Here is a 19602-nt window from a genome sequence, read left to right on the forward strand (position 1 = left end):
AAAAAAGGCTTTTGTGGGCTTCCTTTGCTTATGAGACAGTATCAATGTGAAACCTTGGCCCATCTCACTATTAAGCCTGGCATTTCAGTCTTCACAGCAAACGGAGTTTGTTTTAAATCCATATGAGGTTGGCAGTTATTTGCCCAAGAACAAAATGTATACTGTGCATGCACTGCTGTTTTTGAATCAGTCAGAAGTATAGATCTTCAACGATCAAGCACTGAAAACTTTGACTGACTTTATTACTCTGGCCCCTTTACCTCATCCCAACACTTTGCTCATAAACTAATAAAACATTTTTTTTTTTAAATCTCAACCAACAGAAGAAAACAGACACAAACAGGGAAAAATGGGAGCGTTGGGAGAGCATGTCTGCTGAGCATATTAAAAACTAATTCTTTAGAAGAGACCAAAGGGCAGAGGATTAGGCAAACGTCTTACAGTATGGCTTTTAAAAATTCTTTGGGTGATCCTTACGTCCGTTATAAGCAAAGTAATATTGAACCTTAGAGAATATCTCCCCTTTTGGAGACTCTCGCTCGCTGATTAGCTTTTGAAACATGAAGCAGAATTATCCAAGAGTAGTTATTCTATTTTTAAGATTATATGTATAACTGTATACACATACCTTAGTCTAACATTGGCACCAATGTAGGACTCATATGGTTTTTCAACTTGCATGAATTCAAAATCATAACTTCTGCTTTGAGTTAATTCTCCAGGTAAAGCGAGTTCTTTCACCAGATTGACAAACTCATGAGTATTGCTCTTGTCACTGAACAGTTCTAAACAAATAAGATAAAAAAATTAAATGCGATTGAAACTGGAAAATGGTACAAACATTGAGAACAGAAGACAGTAAAAGTCAAAAGCAAAGCAACTTAAATATAATGACAAATCTACAAGTAAGTATACCTGTTACAGTGATTCATTTACTCCATGTACTGTGCACAATGCATTCAATATTAAAGGCTCAAACACAAATATAGCTTGCTACAAGTCTGTCATTTTGTAACACTGTCAATAGCAGTAATACTATCAGGGAACAGAAGGGGAGAATGTTGGTAGGTAGAGGAAGCATTACATCCTACCCCCCATGCCTTGTCCGTAGGTTGGACAGAAGCCAGGGAGTGGGGCCAGACTGCAATACAGCTCTTTCTCAAAGGATTTTACTGGCTGGACCTCCCAGCCAGTACACCTGTGTCTGTTGATCCTGCTACCACCAAATCTGGATGCAGGAAAAATGGCCCACTCATGCATAAGGGAAGCAGAATTCCACAATGGAATGCCACTCCACTCAACTCATATTAAGGGCCTAAGTGACTTGACTCCAAATTATTGCATCACGCAAATATGGTTATAGGCCACTGAAATTCCTGCCGCTCACCGGGGGGGAGGGGGACACTTGGTACGATGGCAGGGCCCACTCCAACGCAGGGATATAAGGTCCTAATTTTCACCCCTGAAGCGCAATCCCATTTAACAAGATCATACCAGCAAGGGAGCACATCTAAAATGGTTGGATATATTTTCCAAAATGGATGAGGGTAGCAACAGTGAAGGTGGGTTGTCTTCACACCACAGCGCGGGAAAGGAGAACACAACTACACAATAGGTGCATTCTTTCATCAGCTAAGGTAGATGGACTCCTGAGAATCGCCTGGAAAGGAAGAACTAACTGACACAGCATATCCAAACAGCCCTTTTGTGTAAAGTGGAGATACCATGGTATTCCGTGTGAAAAGCTGGAAGGGTTGGGACAATGCCAGTGGCACAGTAAGTTCTGTTTTATGTGTCACAGCCTTACTTGCTTATTTTTATGAGTAATGTAAAATAATTCAAAAAATGAAACACAAATAACGTGCCCTACACTGACAGAGTTCCAGCCCTTTCAACCTTTCAGAGACAGAAAAGTAGTATTTACTCCTTGTTGGAAATTCTCCACTTCCACACCGGAAAGGGTGGTGGTAACGGGGTCTCTCCAGACATACACAGTGGTAGCTTGGCTCGAGTGGTCAGGAATCAGGCACCGTGCTAAGCATACGTCATACCCATACAATAACCATGCGTGCATCCGTTCCAAAAACGACTCTACACCGTAAAAATTATGAAAATATCTCTGTTTATCTTCTTTTTCTCTTAGTTGCTGATTAAATAAATAATAACACAATCACCATATACAAGGCTTTTTCTGTGGAAGGGTACGTCAAATAAATACTGTCTTAATGATTCAATAAATAGGGGAGATCATAAATAATTAAGGAATAAATATAAGTGCATTACATACAGGCAATTAAATATTATGAGGCAATAAATACTGCAAGCCAATAAATATTGTGCGACAATAAATACTGTGGAACAATAAATACAGTGAAGCAATAAATAGGTTAAATACAATAAATACAGTGCTCTCAATAAATAATTAAAAGCTGACAGTGACACTCATAGAATCAGATCACATTTAGATTTCTATGGGCTGATTTGGCCCAGTCACAGCTTGTGGTTAGATGGATGGCTTGAGGGTGTCTACTCCCTGGCTTGGACAAGGCTGAGGCCTAAACTGAGGTAGATCAAGGGGGGGAATTCTAGAGACCTGGCTCCCTCACTCTACACAACCCCTCTGAATTAGTCTCAGCTCACCCCTGGCACAATCAAGCTGGTTCCAGCACCTCTCTAGCCCCTAGGGTAGTCTCTCAGGATTCCACAGGGCCTTAGGCGCCCTCTATTCCACTTACTGCCCTTTTTCTGAAGCTCCGACGCCGCTGGAGTCGTGTCGACGCCGTGAGGCGGTTCCGGTTCGATGTCGGCGGCCTCGGCGCAATGTCAGTTCTTGACGACGCCGGTAGGCGGTTCCGGTTCGATGTCGGCGGCCTCAGCTCGATCTCGTCCTCCGGTTCGATGACGTCGGGCAGTCTTGGCTCGATGTCGACTTCCGGCGGCTCCGGAGTGCGATCCCCACTCCCGACCTCCGGTGCTCCTCTCCTCAGGTTCCGGCGCCTCCGGAGTGCGACCTCCACTCCCGACCTCCGGTGCTCCTCTCCTCAGGTTCCGGCGACTCCGGAGTGCGATCTCCACTCCCGACCTCCGGTGCTCCTCTCCTCAGGTTCCGGCGACTCCGGAGTGCGATCTCCACTCCCGACCTCCGGCACGCTTCACCTCGGTCTCCGGCGACTCCGGAGGGTGGACTTCACTCCCCCGTCGACGCCGCTCACTCGACCTCGGGTGACTTCCTCCTCGACCTCTGGTACTCTCTACGACCTCCGTCGGCGCCCTCTCTCGACCTCTGGCGGCTCCGGGTACGACGTCTGCTTTTCCAGTCAGCGCCGCTTCTCCACCTCGGGCTCCGGGTCTCTAGGCTTCTCGACGTCGGACTCCAGGAAAACCAATAATCAGGTCAGGACTTTGCTGTTCTTTGCTTCTAAGGCCTGTTCCTGCTGTCCAGGTCCTTAAGATGGTTTTTCTTGCTTCTTCCCACACAGGGCTCCAGGCTGGGCTCAGTCAGTAGGGACTAGTATCAAGGGTGGGTTTATGGACCCCACTCCAGGCACAAGTTTCCACCCCTGCTGCCTCACTCCTTCCTCCTTCAGGTTTCTGCTGCTCTCCCTTCACCAGTCAGGTGCCAACTGCCAACTCCAACTGTCAACTCTGGCTTTAGCTTCTCAACATTCCAAACCGCCTCCAACTGTCACAGGGTTCCAGAATGTTGCAGAAGGTTCTAGTAGGTTCCAGTGGGTTCTGATGATGTCACAGGTGGCCACCATTTTGTGCTCCAGGCCCTCAGACAGAAGTTCCAGGGGTAGATAAAATGGCTCCCTGAATCTGCATCAATACGAAAAAGTCTGGTGGTTCCCAAAAAGGAAAAATACTAACAGGGTTTGAGGCAAAAGTGGGACAAAATAAATAATGATGAGGAGGGACCACCCAAAGGGCTGACAGGTCTAACACGCGTCTCCCCCAGCTGAAAGTGGGGAGAGCTACCCAAACCCTTGGGAGTTCTCATCACTAAGGCGGAAATACCTTGAGAGACCGTCTGCATTGGCGTGGTCCACTCCAGGCCGATGTTCCACCTGAAAGTCCATTCCCTGTAGGGAAATAGACCACCTCAACAACTTGGGATTCTCCCCCTTCATCTGCATCAGCCAACGAAGGGGTCTGTGGTCGGTCTGAACCAGGAAGTGCGAGCCAAACAGGTATGGCCGCAACTTCTTCAGAGCCCATACCACTGCAAAGGCTTCACGCTCTATTGCACTCCACTTCTGTTCCCTGGGAAGTAGTCTCCGGGATAGGAAGACCACAGGTTGATCCAGACCCTCTTCATTGGGTTGCGATAACACTGCCCCAATGCCATGTTCCGATGCATCTGTCTGGACAATGAACTCCTTGGAAAAGTCTGGGGCCCTCAAGACCGGGGCCTCGCACATGGCTTGCTTCAGCTTCACGAAGGCCTGCTGACAAGCCTCCGTCCAGACTACCCGTTGAGGTTGTTTCTTGGACGTGAGCTCCGTGAGGGGGGCTACGATGGTACCGTACCCCTTCACGAAGCGGCGGTAATATCCCGTGAGGCCCAGAAAAGCTCGGACCTCAGTCTGTGTCTTGGGGGGTTCCCAGGCCATGATGGCCTCGATCTTCGCCTGGAGGGGTTGCACCGCTCCCCTACCCACCAAGTGTCCAAGGTACACTACCGACCCCTGCCCGATCTGGCACTTGCTGGCCTTGATCGTCAATCCAGCTTGTCTCAGGGCCTGGAGAACAGCTTGCAGGTGACGCAAGTGATCCTCCCAGCTGTTACTGAAGACGGCTATGTCATCCAGATAAGCAGCAGAGAAACTCTCCATTCCGGTGAGGATCTGGTTTACCAGGCGCTGAAACGTGGCAGGTGCGTTCTTGAGCCCAAAGGGCATCACACAGAACTGGTAGTGGCCATTGGGCGTGGAGAAGGCTGACCTTTCCCTTGCTCCATCAGTCAAAGAGATCTGCCAGTACCCAGAAGTAAGGTCAAAGGTACTTAGATATTGGGCAGCTCCCAGCCGGTCAATCAATTCATCCGCCCTAGGGATCGGATGAGCATCAGTTTTGGTTACTGAATTCAGTCCCCGGTAGTCCACACAGAACCTCAGTTCCGGTTGGCCACCCGGTGGTGCGGCTTTGGGTACTAACACCACCGGACTGGACCAGGGGCTGCTAGAAGGTTCGATCACTCCTAGCTCCAGCATCTTAGTGACTTCACTGTTAATGCTGGCCTTCACCTTGTCTGACATCCGGTAGATCTTGGACTTCACAGGTGGGCTGTCTCCTGTGTCCACGTCATGGACGCACAGGTGAGTCCTACCCGGAACAAGGGAGAACAACGAAGAGTACTGCCCCAGGACCTGGCGGCAGTCCTCCTGCTGTTCAGGAGTTAGAGATGGGAGAGAATCACTCCCTCCACCGACCCATCCTTTTCTTGAGACGCAAACAAATCGGGGAGAGGCTCGCTTTCCACGTCCTCTGCTCCGTCAGTCACCATCATCAAGATGACTTCGGGCCTCTCGTGGTGGGGTTTGAGGCGGTTGGCGTGCAGCACCCGTAGGGGCTGACGAGGGGTTTTAAGATCCACCAAGTAGGTAGCCTTACCCTTCTTCTCCAATACCTCAAAGGGTCCTGACCAGCGATCCTGGAGGGCGCTAAGCTCTCCTGGTTCGATCACCCACACCTTCTGGCCAGGCTCCAATTCCACCGGGTGAGCGTTGTGGTCATACCACGCCTTCATTACTGCTTGGCTGGCTTCCAAGTTGTCAGAAGCTTGCTTCCACAACTTAGCCATTTGGCTCCGGAAGGCCAGCATGTAGCTCACCACGTCCTGGGGAAGCTTTCTGGGAGTTCTTTCCCATCCGTCTCTCACCAGGTTGAGAGGTCCACGTACAGGGTGCCCATATAAAAGCTCGAAGGGGCTGAAGCCCACTCCCTTCTGTGGCACTTCCCTGTAAGAAAAGAGTAGACAGGGTAGGAGGACGTCCCATTTCCTCCGCAGGCTTTCAGGCAGACTTCTGATCATGCCCTTCAAGGTTTTGTTAAACCTCTCCACCAGACCATTGGTCTGGGGGTGGTAAGGAGTGGTGAACCGGTATGTCACTCCACACTCCTTCCACATCGCCCGCATGTACGCTGACATGAAGTTGGTCCCCCTGTCGGACACAACTTCCTTGGGAAAACCCACTCGGGTAAAGATTCCCATCAGGGCCCTAGCCACAACAGGTGCTGTTATGGTCCTCAGAGGTATTGCCTCTGGGTACCGTGTGACATGATCCACCAGAACCAGGATAAACCTGTGACCAGCTGATGTTGGCGGATCTAACGGACCCACAATGTCGATGCCCACCCTTTCAAAGGGGGTGCTAACGACAGGAAGTGGTTCCAGGGGAGCTTTCAGCTTCACCCCTGTTTTCCCACTGGCTTGGCAAGACACACATGTCCGGCAGTAGGTATCGGACGACACTTTCATTTGAGGCCAATAAAAGTGTGGGACAAGACGGGGGAAGGTCTTGTCTTGCCCCAGGTGTCCTGCCAATGGGATCTCGTGAGCCAACTCCAGAAGGAAGGCTCGATAACGTTGAGGGACTACCAAGGCTCGTGACGATCCGTGTAGGGGTGCCTTGGGTTCACTGTAGAGGAGGCCATCCTCCCAGTAAACACTGTAGTTCCCTTCAACGTTCCCTGCTGCCTGGGCTTGGGCCTGACGCCTTAGCCCCTCAAGGGTAGGGCACTCCCTCTGGCCCTGGCAGAATTCCTCCCTGGACGGGCCTCCCTCCACGTGCCACTCGGCCGGGATGGGTAGGTCCTCCAGTTTGGTAACGTCCCCCACCGCAGACTCCTGGTCCACCACCTCCGGTGGCCTATCCGTCCTACGGGGTGTGGACGCCGAGGCAGGCTCCTCCTGTCCTCGGTTCTTCCCTTGACTGGCAGCTGGCTGGGCCTTTGTTCCAGGCTCCAGCCGAAACGAACTCCCTCTCCGGGTAGTCCCGGACCCTGTGCTCACACAGGCCCAGTCAGGTGTACCCAGCATCTCAGTATGAGTCCGGTATTCCACCTCCTTCCAAGCATTGTGCTCCATGTCATTCCCCAGTAGACAATCGACTGGCACGGCAGGGCTTACGGCAACTCGAAGTGAACCTGCAACCCCCCCCCATTCAAAGGGAACCTCGGCCACTGGATAGTGGCCTGTTCTGCCGTCAGCCATCGCGGCTGGGTGGAGTACATCGGGAATTACCTGCTCTGGAGACACCAGTTGACTACGTACCATAGTCATACTGGCTCCTGTGTCTCTCAGAGCCTCCCCTCTTTGGCCGTTGATGGTGACCCACTGCCCATACTTTACGGTATTTGCGGGCACCTGGATCTTAGGAACCATCTCCCGTTCTCCCAGGGACACTAAAGTGACACCCGCCCACTCCCTTCCCTTAGTTAAGGGCATCTCCTCCCCGAGCACTGCACTAGCTACTCCGGGGGTCTTTCCTCCAATGGGAGGGGGTGGTCGTTTCAGGCACTTCGGATCTCCCTTATAGTGTCCAACGCCACCGCACTCGTAGCAATGGACAACCCTTGGCTGCTGACTCTGGCCAGGATTAGGGTTTCTGGGTGGGTTAGCCCTAGGGGTGAATCCTGTTCCCTTTCCTTGGAAATTATTTTGGGGGCCTTTGGAGAACTCCTTTTTCTTTTCCCCTCCCTCTTTCTTCTGAGGGGCGCCCTGTCCGGCCTTTTGAGTATCCCCTCCAGGCCCCCTTGTGGACACCCGGGTACTAGCCCAAATGTCCGCCTCCTCAGCAAGCTTCCGGGGACTGGTCAGCTTGCTATCCACCAGGTGTTGACGCAGTTCAGGGAAACATTTCTCGAGCAGGTGTTCCTTCAGTACTAGATCAAACAACCCCTCGTAGTTCCTCACTTCACTGCCCTGAATCCAACCCTCTAGTGCCTTCTTTGCATAGTCCAGGAAGTCCACCCAATTCTGTGTGCCCAGTTTGTGACTACCCATGAACTTCTGTCTGTACTTTTCGGGTGTTAGTCCAAACTTTCTTATGAGCGCCAGTTTCATGGTGGGGTAGTGGGTCTGCTCATCCTCCTCGAGGGCCAATAATGCATCCCTACCAGCTGGAGGCATGTACTTGTACAATCCCCCTCCCCAGTACTTCTCTGGAACCCCATGGGCCCTTAACGAGACCTCATAGGCCGCTAGCCACTTGGCGATATCGTCACCCACCCCATAGCTAGCTACTATGTCCTTTGGCAGGTAGGGTTTGGGTTCCCTGGTGTACTCTCGTTCTTCGCTGCCACCGTTAGGTACAGGGTGTGCCCCGATTCTCAGGATCTGAAGATCTATCTCTTTCAGCCTTATCTCATGAGCCATCCTCTGTTCCTCCTTCTCTTTCTCCAGCCTTGCTAAGTCCCATGTGAGCTGTCTTTTCTCCCTCCGGTCTGTTAACTCCACTTCAGACAAGCCACCGCTAGAGGCACTGCTGCCCTTCCTGGAAAGTGTCCTGGGCCCCGCTAACAGGTTCCCCACCTCAGGTTGGTACAAACCAGCTCCCTCACTGTCGGGCTCTCTATCCCTGTCCTCCTCCTCAGCCTTGCTTTCTCGGCGTGCCTCCCCCCAAGCCCTTAAGCTGGTTTGGAGTGCACCCTTCTTTGCTCCTGGGGGACAATACACCCCCTCCCGCTGACAAAACTCCCTGAGTTGGGCCACAGTGTACGTTTCTAAATTCTCCAGTACAAACTCCATCTTGCCCACTCAGGTCAGAGGACAGTTATTTGCAGTAACTATGCAGGGGGGTACCTTATATAATACCTCCTCCCACCACCAGAGTAAATTTGGAAAAACAAAAACTCACAATTAGGAAGGCCACTTTGAGAAAACTCCCGGTGTAGGCCTATGGACTACCCACAGTTATTGTTGAGTATACGTAGGCACAGCTCTATCCCACCGCTGCCACCAATTATGTTGGAAATTCTCCACTCCCACACCGGAAAGGGTGGTGGTAACGGGGTCTCTCCAGACATACACAGTGGTAGCTTGGCTCGAGTGGTCAGGAATCAGGCACCGTGCTAAGCATACGTCATACCCATACAATAACCATGCGTGCATCCGTTCCAAAAACGACTACACCGTAAAAATTATGAAAATATCTCTGTTTATCTTCTTTTTCTCTTAGTTGCTGATTAAATAAATAATAACACAATCACCATATACAAGGCTTTTTCTGTGGAAGGGTACGTCAAATAAATACTGTCTTAATGATTCAATAAATAGGGGAGATCATAAATAATTAAGGCATAAATATAAGTGCATTACATACAGGCAATTAAATATTATGAGGCAATAAATACTGCAAGCCAATAAATATTGTGCGACAATAAATACTGTGGAACAATAAATACAGTGAAGCAATAAATAGGTTAAATACAATAAATACAGTGCTCTCAATAAATAATTAAAAGCTGACAGTGACACTCATAGAATCAGATCACATTTAGATTTCTATGGGCTGATTTGGCCCAGTCACAGCTTGTGGTTAGATGGATGGCTTGAGGGTGTCTACTCCCTGGCTTGGACAAGGCTGAGGCCTAAACTGAGGTAGATCAAGGGGGGGAATTCTAGAGACCTGGCTCCCTCACTCTACACAACCCCTCTGAATTAGTCTCAGCTCACCCCTGGCACAATTAAGCTGGTTCCAGCACCTCTCTAGCCCCTAGGGTAGTCTCTCAGGATTCCACAGGGCCTTAGGCGCCCTCTATTCCACTTACTGCCCTTTTTCTGAAGCTCCGACGCCGCTGGAGTCGTGTCGACGCCGTGAGGCGGTTCCGGTTCGATGTCGGCGGCCTCGGCGCAATGTCAGTTCTTGACGACGCCGGTAGGCGGTTCCGGTTCGATGTCGGCGGCCTCGGCTCGATCTCGTCCTCCGGTTCGATGACGTCGGGCAGTCTTGGCTCGATGTCGACTTCAGGCGGCTCCGGTCCGATGGCGACCTCAGGTTCGATGACGTCGGCCGGCCTTGACTCGATGTCGACTTCCGGCGGCTCCGGAGTGCGATCCCCACTCCCGACCTCCGGTGCTCCTCTCCTCAGGTTCCGGCGACTCCGGAGTGCGACCTCCACTCCCGACCTCCGGTGCTCCTCTCCTCAGGTTCCGGCGACTCCGGAGTGCGATCTCCACTCCCGACCTCCGGTGCTCCTCTCCTCAGGTTCCGGCGACTCCGGAGTGCGATCTCCACTCCCGACCTCCGGCACGCTTCACCTCGGTCTCCGGCGACTCCGGAGGGCGGACTTCACTCCCCCGTCGACGCCGCTCACTCGACCTCGGGTGACTTCCTCCTCGACCTCTGGTACTCTCTACGACCTCCGTCGGCGCCCTCTCTCGACCTCTGGCGGCTCCGGGTACGACGTCTGCTTTTCCAGTCAGCGCCGCTTCTCCACCTCGGGCTCCGGGTCTCTAGGCTTCTCGACGTCGGACTCCAGGAAAACCAATAATCAGGTCAGGACTTTGCTGTTCTTTGCTTCTAAGGCCTGTTCCTGCTGTCCAGGTCCTTAAGATGGTTTTTCTTGCTTCTTCCCACACAGGGCTCCAGGCTGGGCTCAGTCAGTAGGGACTAGTATCAAGGGTTTGTTTATGGACCCCACTCCAGGCACAAGTTTCCACCCCTGCTGCCTCACTCCTTCCTCCTTCAGGTTTCTGCTGCTCTCCCTTCACCAGTCAGGTGCCAACTGCCAACTCCAACTGTCAACTCTGGCTTTAGCTTCTCAACATTCCAAACCGCCTCCAACTGTCACAGGGTTCCAGAATGTTGCAGAAGGTTCTAGTAGGTTCCAGTGGGTTCTGATGATGTCACAGGTGGCCACCATTTTGTGCTCCAGGCCCTCAGACAGAAGTTCCAGGGGTAGATAAAACGGCTCCCTGAATCTGCATCAATACGAAAAAGTCTGGTGGTTCCCAAAAAGGAAAAATACTAACAGGGTTTGAGGCAAAAGTGGGACAAAATAAATAATGATGAGGAGGGACCACCCAAAGGGCTGACAGGTCTAACACTCCTATAGATAATACAACCTCTGAAGAATTGTATACATGTAAAATGGTATGCAGTGGGAGGCTTCTGTGGGGAGTAGAGAAACGAAAACATTCCATAAAGGGCCCAGCGTCTGTTTTCCCTGTGCCTACCAAAACACACAAAAATAAACCATTTTCAGGTTCCGCAGGGTTTCTGTAGGTTAATAGCAAACAACATGCAAAGAAGCTCATGGTGAGTGTTATCCCGTTATCCTAATAGAAAAAGGCAACACCAACAAAGTACAAACAAATTCAAACTATTATGTGTTTTAAAAAGAAAAACTTGCATTTTAAGTAAGGGAGTTGGAGAGTCGGTGAACAAACCAATGCAGCAATGAAACTCGCTAAACAAAAACATATCAAAGCACCCAGTGTCGGTTTTCCCCTTGCCTACCACAACAAGCAGACTGCACAACCCAAAAGAAAAAAGAAACAGAAAAAGAAGTGAAAAACGTAACAAAATAAACAGAGGAGCAATAGTACATTTAACAGGGCGATTCGCCAGGGACAGGAACCACCCACCAAAAGGATGGACAAATGTGAAATTTAGCCACTGAAAGGAATGGAATTTAGACATGCACACAAAGGAACTAATGGGAACGAGGGGTGTGATTAATGCCCACCGAGGAGATACATGCACATTCGGACGGCACTGATGGACAGAATGCAGAACAATGTCATACATTTACCCCAGTACAGAGACCTGGGCCTAAATCCATCATATTTTTTGCTCACCATGCCATTCCAGTTTGAACCCAGCCATATGCAAATCAGTCTTGACCCTCCACCCAATGGGAACAGTCCAGCCCGAACTGCAGGCCAGGTTCTTCCTGGACTGGAAACAAGCATCCTAGGACCGGTTTCAGGGTTTCAACCCTCATCAGCCAGGGTAGCTTGACTCCAGTGGCATGGAGTGCACTGGACCCACGTGAGGTGAGACTCCTGCACGATAAAAGCGTAATTTTAAAAAAAAGAAAAGAAAAAAAGCGGCCGTAGGTTTCTGTGGTGGATTTGTCCGCACCGGTCAGGTGGTTAGCCCTAGAGCCAACCCTCAAGCAGGGTGGGGCCGCCTGCTGGGGGTTGGAGTAGAGCATAGCCACAGGTCAGACCCTGAGGGAAACATAGGCTTCACACGGGCAAAAGCCATGCCTGGCGGTGGGTTGGTTGCCTGCAGAGTATTGGGTGCAGTGCTTGGCAACAGGCCAGGCCCTTTAGCCAACCACATGCCATGAACGGCGGGCAGTTGGCATAATTAAGCACGGTAATAAAATATTATTTTACTTCTTTTTTTTTTTTAACTAGAAATTTACTAAAAACAATCAAAGGTTAAATTGATGTTATTGTGGCCCGGGTGGTCCATGACTCCCAGGGGAGGGGGGTTGCGGTTAGCGGCACGCTTGAGGGCCGGCCGCTCAGCATCTTGTCGCTCTATGCGCCGCCCACGGGGCTGTCTCCGGCCTTATCTCTGACCGCGTCCTGGCTGGCGACTCTTCCGCCTGGCACTATTGTTCTTGGAGGGGATTTTAACGCCGTCTCGGCCCCACACCTGGACTCCTCGGGTCCGGTCTCGGACTCCCGCGCGGCGCGGGCGAAGCAGCTGGCCGGTTGGGCGGAGGCACAGGGCCTGTGCCACGCGTGGCGACTCTGGCACCCACACACGCGGCAATATACACACACCTCGGCCGCCCACCACACTCAGGCACGCATCGACACGATCTTTGTCCCCCCTGCCGATTGTCTGGGTATCCAGGACGTCCGTATCCTCCCCAGGGGGATATCCGACCATTCTCCGCTTCTTCTGGGTCTGGGCCCCCCGCCTCACGGGGCTCGCCAAATGTGGCGCTTTAATGCATGGTTCCTGCAGGACAGGACGCTCCGTAAGGAAGTGGGGTCCGCGCTGGCACTCTACTTTGACGACAACGACGGATCGGTCTCCTCGGCGGGCACCCTTTGGGAGGCATGTAAGGCCACGGTTAGGGGGGTTGCCAAGGCACAGGTGGTGAAACATCGCCAGGCGCAGCTGCAGCAGCTCACGGTTTGTGAGGCTCGGGCGCTGCGCCTGGAGCAATCCGTTTCTGACTCTGGTGATCCGGCCGAGACCCGGCAGCTGCGGCTCTTACGTGAGGAGATTCGTCAGCGGTCGCTTGACGCGGCCAAGCTTCTTTGGCAATCCTCGGTGGTGAGGGTATACGGATGGGGTGACAAGAATGGGGCGCTCCAGCACCGGTTGGCCACTTACCCCAGGGCATCACGCATCATCCCGGCGGTGACCGATTCGGACGGCACGCTTCAGTCTTCTTCCGTGGCTATAGAGGACGCTTTTGCTCAGTACTATTCACAACTGTACCGGGCCCGGGCATCGGATCTGTCCCTGGCTTCACTGCTCGCCGCTGGTGATTTAAGCCTTCCCCGGCTGAGGCCGAGTGACTGAGAGAGTCTGGAGGTGCCCATCTCTCCCGAGGAGATCGGGGACGTGATAGGGCGCACGTCCGCCGGGAAGACCACGGGCCCGGACGGGTTCCCGCAGGAGTTTTATGCCACCTACAAGGATCATTTGGTCGCACGGCTGCCCTGTATGCGGAAGCGGTTGAAAGAGGCTCCTTCCCCCCGGAGGCCGACATAGCCACGATTGTGGTTCTGCCCAAGTCCACTCAGCCGCCCAGTGACAGGTCGGCCTATCGGCCGATCTCTCTGATCAACACCGATATCAAGCTGTACGCTGCGGTCCTGGCCCAGCGGCTCCGGCCCCTCCTGTCGTGCCTGGTGCACCCGGACCAGTGCGGCTTCATGCCGGATCGGGGCACTCGCCACTGCCTCCGCCGCCTTCATGTGGCACTGGCACACCGCCATCGCATCTCTCCCTACCTCACTCTCTTGCTTGCCGATTTCGAGAAAGCCTTCGACTCGGTGGGGTGGCCCTACCTGTTCGACGTCCTGACCCACATGGGTTTCAGTCCCAAGTTTGTTGGGATGGTGCGGGTTCTCTATGCGCGCCCTCGTGCCAGAGTGTTGGTTAATGGGGCGCTGTCGAGAGCGTTTCGGATCGGCCGGGGCACGCGGCAGGGGTGCCCGCTCTCACCCCTCCTCTTTGCGCTTGCAATGGAGCCCCTTGCTGCCCTGATCAGAGCGGACCCTCTCATTCGGGGATGGGAGTGGCCGGGCCTTGAGGCAGACAGGATCACCCTTTATGCGGACGACGTTCTGCTGTACCTTGGTGACCCGGCGCGCTCGGGCCCTCGGGCTCTCCACATCTTGGGCCGCTTTGCCTGCGCCTCTGGCCTCCACCTAAACTCACACAAGTCGATCCTCGTGCCTCTCCACCCCTCCCGGGAATGCTTTGATTGGCAGAACACGATTCCCCTCCGCCGGCTGTCTTTCAAATACCTGGGCATCTGGCTCTCCCTCCTCCCGGAATTGAGCTGGGCACTAAACGTGGCCCCCCTAGTCAAGAAAGCCAAAGCGGACCTCATACGGTGGCGCGCGCTCCCGCTAAACCCGCTGGGGAGGGTGGCGCTCTACAAAATGATGATTCTCCCCCGGTTTCTGTATGTGCTGCAGAACACTCCGGTGTCCTTTCCAAGGTCATGGTTTCGCGAGTTGGACGGGATGGCCACCAGATTCCTCTGGGGTGGTGGAAGGCCACGGCTGGTCTGTCGATCTGCCGCCTCCCCACCTTTGACGGGGGGGCTTGGCATGACCAACCTCTACCTTTATTACCTGGCCACCCGGCTTCTGGTTATTCATGACTGGTTTGGGGGGGGGATGGTCTGACCCGGCTTACAGGGTGGAATTGGAGGCCCTGGGTTTTTCCTGTATTCAAGACCGCATGTACGGCGCCCCCATTCCCGCCTCCTGCCCAGACATCACCAAGGCGATTTTCCTGGCTTGGCGGGCGGCTTTCCGCCACACCAGGTGGACCGGGAAGTTGATGCGCGCCACCCCCCTCTGGCACGGGACATGGTTGCGGGAGGTTGCGGGGCTGGAGGGTTTTAGGCCATGGGATTTGCTAGGCATCTCCCAGCTGGGGGACGTATGGCGGGGGGGACGCATGTGCTCGTACTCGGAACTGCAGGTGCGCTTTTCTCTCCACCCGTCCCAATTCTATAGGTACCTCCAATTGCGACACGCTATACATGCATACACCCCGCTGGACATCCGGCTGCCGGATCATAGCCCCCCGGAGGCTCAGGTTCTGATGGGTAACCTAGGGAGGGGAGGTATATCCAGAATATATCGTTCTCTTATTAACAATGCCCCCGCGCCCCAGGAAGGTCTGAAAGAGCGGTGGGAGGAATGGGTGGGTCCCCTGGACGAGATCGATTGGCGGGACGCCCTTATGGCTCCCAGGCTGGTGACGGCCTCCGCCAAGCTGAGGCTTATTCAGATCTATTATCTTCACACGGCCTACCTCACACCAGCGCCGTGCGGGCCTTTCCACTGACGCAGCTTGCCCTCGTTGTGGCTTTGACCCGGCCGACTTCATCCATATGGTGTGGTCATGCCCGGAACTGGAGGGGTACTGGCATGGCATTGAAACTGATCTGACGGAGGTCTTGGGGCGGGAAGTGCCGCATAACCCCAAACACATCCTACTGGACATCACTGACGGCCTGGACGGCACGCGTGCTGAGAAAGTGTTTCTTATGACGGCGTTAATAGTGGCGAAAAGGGATATTGCGGCGGCTTGGAAACAGCCGCAACCACCCTGTCTAACCAGGTGGAGCGCCGGAGTGGACTGGTGTGCGGCGCAGGAGCGGACTCTTTACCAAGCTCGGGGCTGCCACAAAAAGTATCGTAGGGTTTGGGGGAAATGGCTAGGAAATGTATTGTGACTTTGCGGTGCGGGGTGGGGGCGGAGAGGGGGTAGTTCGGGGGGGGGGGCGGAGAGGGGGTATGATTCTCAGACGGGGCTAATGTACGCTGTTGGTCTAAAAGGCTCACTGTTTTTTGTTGCATATGATAAAAATAAAAACTTGTTTATCAAAAAAAAAATTGATGTTATTGTACAGTGTGATGATATCTTACTTTACATTATAAATAAAACTTAGAAATTCACTGAAAAACCCAAGGTTAAATTAACATTCTAAGTGAAAATGTCCATTTAAACATAACATTTGAAGCTCAAACAACCAAAATACACCACTGAAATTAACCAATTATAGTTGTGGCAAGCAATCAGGGAAAGGGACTGTAGGAAGCATGGTACTTGTTGCAGTAACCCCCACTTTTTGCCTGGTATTTGATACACCTAACCAGGTCCCCAGTACCAGTGTTCCTTCCCCAAAACTGTACCAATGCTCCACAACTGGCACAACTTCAGCCCCCTTATTAGTCCCGAGTACTCCCTCGCCTAGGCATGTATCCCCAGCTACTCAGTAAACATCAACATACATCTGCTCACCCCCCCCTTCCCCTCTCGTCAACCACCCTGGTTTAGTACCCCATGTTAATGGTTGGTTCTCCCCCTATTATTCTACTCTTGGACACACACCTCCCTAACAGGACTTAGTGTATTGGGAACAGATGGGGGTGCTTGCCAGCACCACTAGATGGCTTTGAAGGGCACATTTGGTGCCCTCCTTGCATAATACAGTTGGAACCAGTTCAGGGAGCCGTTGGCTACCGCTCAGGCGTGCAACTGGACAAAGGACATGGGAGTATCCTCTCCACTGTCCAGTCCCTCTTCTGGGAGGGACTCCTGAATCACCCCAAACCTTTTCTTAGGGTACTTAAGGGCTTAACTGTGGGTGGCTCTTCAGATTCATGGTGGGACAAGATTCAGATCCGAAACCACTTCATTTTCAACCGTCTGGGCACTTTGGACTTCATTGGACTTCACTTTGCAAACCGAGACTACATCTGGAAGACTCCTGCTGCTCCTGGTCTCGTCGTCCTGCCAGTCTTCTGCGTCGTCTGTGCCAGTGCTCCATACAGGCTCATCACCAGGCCTGTGGACATCCAAGACACCCGAAGGAGTCACTCCCCTACATCTGCAGGCACCGCAACAAAGCTAACTGGTCTGCTGTTCCTGAGCTATTATGGACTTTGGAAAGGTTCAGCAGCACAGGTGGTGGTTCTGTAACTCCCTCGAGGCCTGCACAGTCTTCACAGCAGGTTTGAAGCCAAAATCCCTCGTCGGAACCGCTGGAGGTGTACCCCTGTGCACCCGTTGACTTGGCCAAGGCTGGTTGACTTCACAATAGATCTTCGGGCTCCAAGAAGCTCCAGCCTCCAGCATCTCTTACTACGAACACCTTCATCCTCACTGCATCCTCTGCACTGTAGGCCTGCATCATTGGTGAGCGGTTCGAGGTCCCTTGCGACTCCTGTGCCTTCAGCCTATGGGTCCTCAAAGGTCTTCTTTGGCTCCAGTGGGCTCTCCTGTTTGCTCGGGGCCTACTCTGATTTACCTGCCCGTGGGGAGTCCCTTGGACCTTGTAGGTACCGACACTGCACCTTATTTGCTGCCGAAGCCAAGGCTTGATGGTGCTCCTGCTGGACACCGACCCCCTGGCTCTTGACAAACGACGTGCGACAGCTCGTGAACGGGTCCTGGTGGTCCACAGCATTGTTTGGTCCTCACAGCTGCAGCGCCAAGGTCTCCGTCAACTCTCCTGCATCTTCCGACATCGGAGGGCATTCGCCTTCCGGGACTCCTGGTCACTCCTGAGTGGCATAGACTGTCCCCTCTGTTTGCAGGTACCTCTCTTCCTGAATCTACCTTTGGGTTCCACTGGACTCTTTCACCTTCTTCACTAGCAGCATCCTTACTGAAGTTCTCCATTGTGGTCTATGGCGATTTCCGACATCACTTCGCACCTATGCACCCAGCTTCCCTGGTGTAGGTATCCTGGTTGCCGGGGTATGCACGGGTGGGGTGACTCTCCAACCTTCCATCTTCAAAGGAATTTCTTCAGGGTCCCTCTTCTGAAAAACTGCAACCGTGACTTACCCATTGACTTGAATTGAGCACATGGTTGTGTTCGCATTCGGTACAAAGTCTGTGTGGGGTTCCTGGGTACTTACATTTGGTGGTTCGTTGGGTCCCCAGGTCTTCTATGTCATCTGGGTCCAGTCTCAATTAAGGTCGTGGGTCACATTCCACTTTATTAGTATATGGTTTGGTCTCCCCCTGGAGACCACTGTGTATTTGTGCTACTTACGTATTCTATTACTGAAGTATTGTGTGTATAGGGATTATATGTGAACAAGAAATGGGTACGAAGTTCCTACGTGATGTATTAATCACTCACAAGATAAATACTAAAAAGGTTCTACAGGTCGTGAGGAGGGGGAATCCTCCTTGCGGAACTAGGGCATTCACACACCCAGCAAGCTAGGTGTCATGCTTCATCATATGGGTCTGCTCCTCGTCGGGCCGGCGCTGCAATGCCCGGCGGACACCCTTATAGGGGCTCTTTATCGGAGAGCTTTTGTTCCTTGCCGTAAGGGTGACATGGGTGTGAGGGGCCTACGTGTGTGCAGATGTCTGAAGTGGTGGTAAAACAGGTAAGGGAGTCCTGTGTAGTAAAATGTATTCTGCGAGGGACCCAACCGGATTAAAAGTCAAAAGGGAGGGGCAATTCTTTTGTTATAATGTGACAAAATGAGTACTCAACTCCCAGGAGGTCAACATGTTTCTCGCCTAAAGCTGTCAAGGAGTGATCATGGGCGATTCTTCAGGACCTTGTGAATAAAAGTGAAACTATCTACACGTGAGTGGTGAGGTGCAACACTACCTACCACTGGTGGTACCCAGGGACACTACCCTTGGGGAATTGAGGTGACCTGTAGTAAGAAAAAGAGAAAATACAACAGTCCATGTCAACTTCACATTAGACGGTTACAGGTGTATTGAGTACACGTGATTAGGTTAAAAAACAATGCTGGTCATGCATTTCAAAGTTCCAACTCCCTACAGAACCGCGGTATACTACACTCTGCGATGTCAATTTGGTCTTGAACCTATTTTTGCTGTGGCAACTGAACCAGTTTCTTTCCCTGAAAGAGATTTCAGCGAAGCTGGCAATGCTACTATGCCTCATATCATGCAGAAGGGTTTCAGACATGTGTGCGTTGGATAGAACGGCTAGAGTTTTTTCTCCTGACGGAGTGACCTTTACGATAAGTAGGCATACCAAGTTGAATACCTGCACGATCTCTTATCCAGCCTTCTCTGATTCCCACAAGCTCTGTGTGGTGAAATGTCTTAGGGTCTACGAAGAGATTACGGGGGAAGTATGCCCGCCGGGCGAACAACAACTCCTAATTCCACTCAGAATGCCGTTCAAGGCGGTCTCTTCACCTACGATAGCCCGCTGGGTTAGATGGGTAATGCAGCAGGCGGGTATCGACACGAAGGCCTTCGGGCACATTCAGTAAGGGAGGCAATGGCCTCAAAAGCATTAACCTGGGGTGCACGATTGGAAGACCTCACAAGTGCAGTAGACTGGTCTTCGGACTCCCCATTTAAAAGGTTTTATTTTAAGCCTGTGCTGAATGTAGCCCAGGTGGTGGTAAGTAAGCATTGA

General features: G+C 52.4%; 1 protein-coding gene across 1 annotated transcript in view; it reads right to left on the minus strand.

Annotated features, from left to right (window-relative positions):
* The window catches only part of VPS26A (VPS26 retromer complex component A), a 363728-nt gene that overhangs the window by 285298 nt on the left and 58828 nt on the right, over nt 1-19602 (minus strand). The window contains exon 4 of the mRNA XM_085603584.1: nt 629-785. Within this exon, the coding sequence (XP_085459710.1) occupies nt 629-785 (157 nt within the window). The remainder of the gene's footprint in view (nt 1-628; nt 786-19602) is intronic.

Source organism: Triturus cristatus, chromosome 1_2, assembly GCF_964204655.1.
Source record: "Triturus cristatus chromosome 1_2, aTriCri1.1, whole genome shotgun sequence".
NCBI classification, from domain to species: domain Eukaryota; kingdom Metazoa; phylum Chordata; class Amphibia; order Caudata; family Salamandridae; genus Triturus; species Triturus cristatus.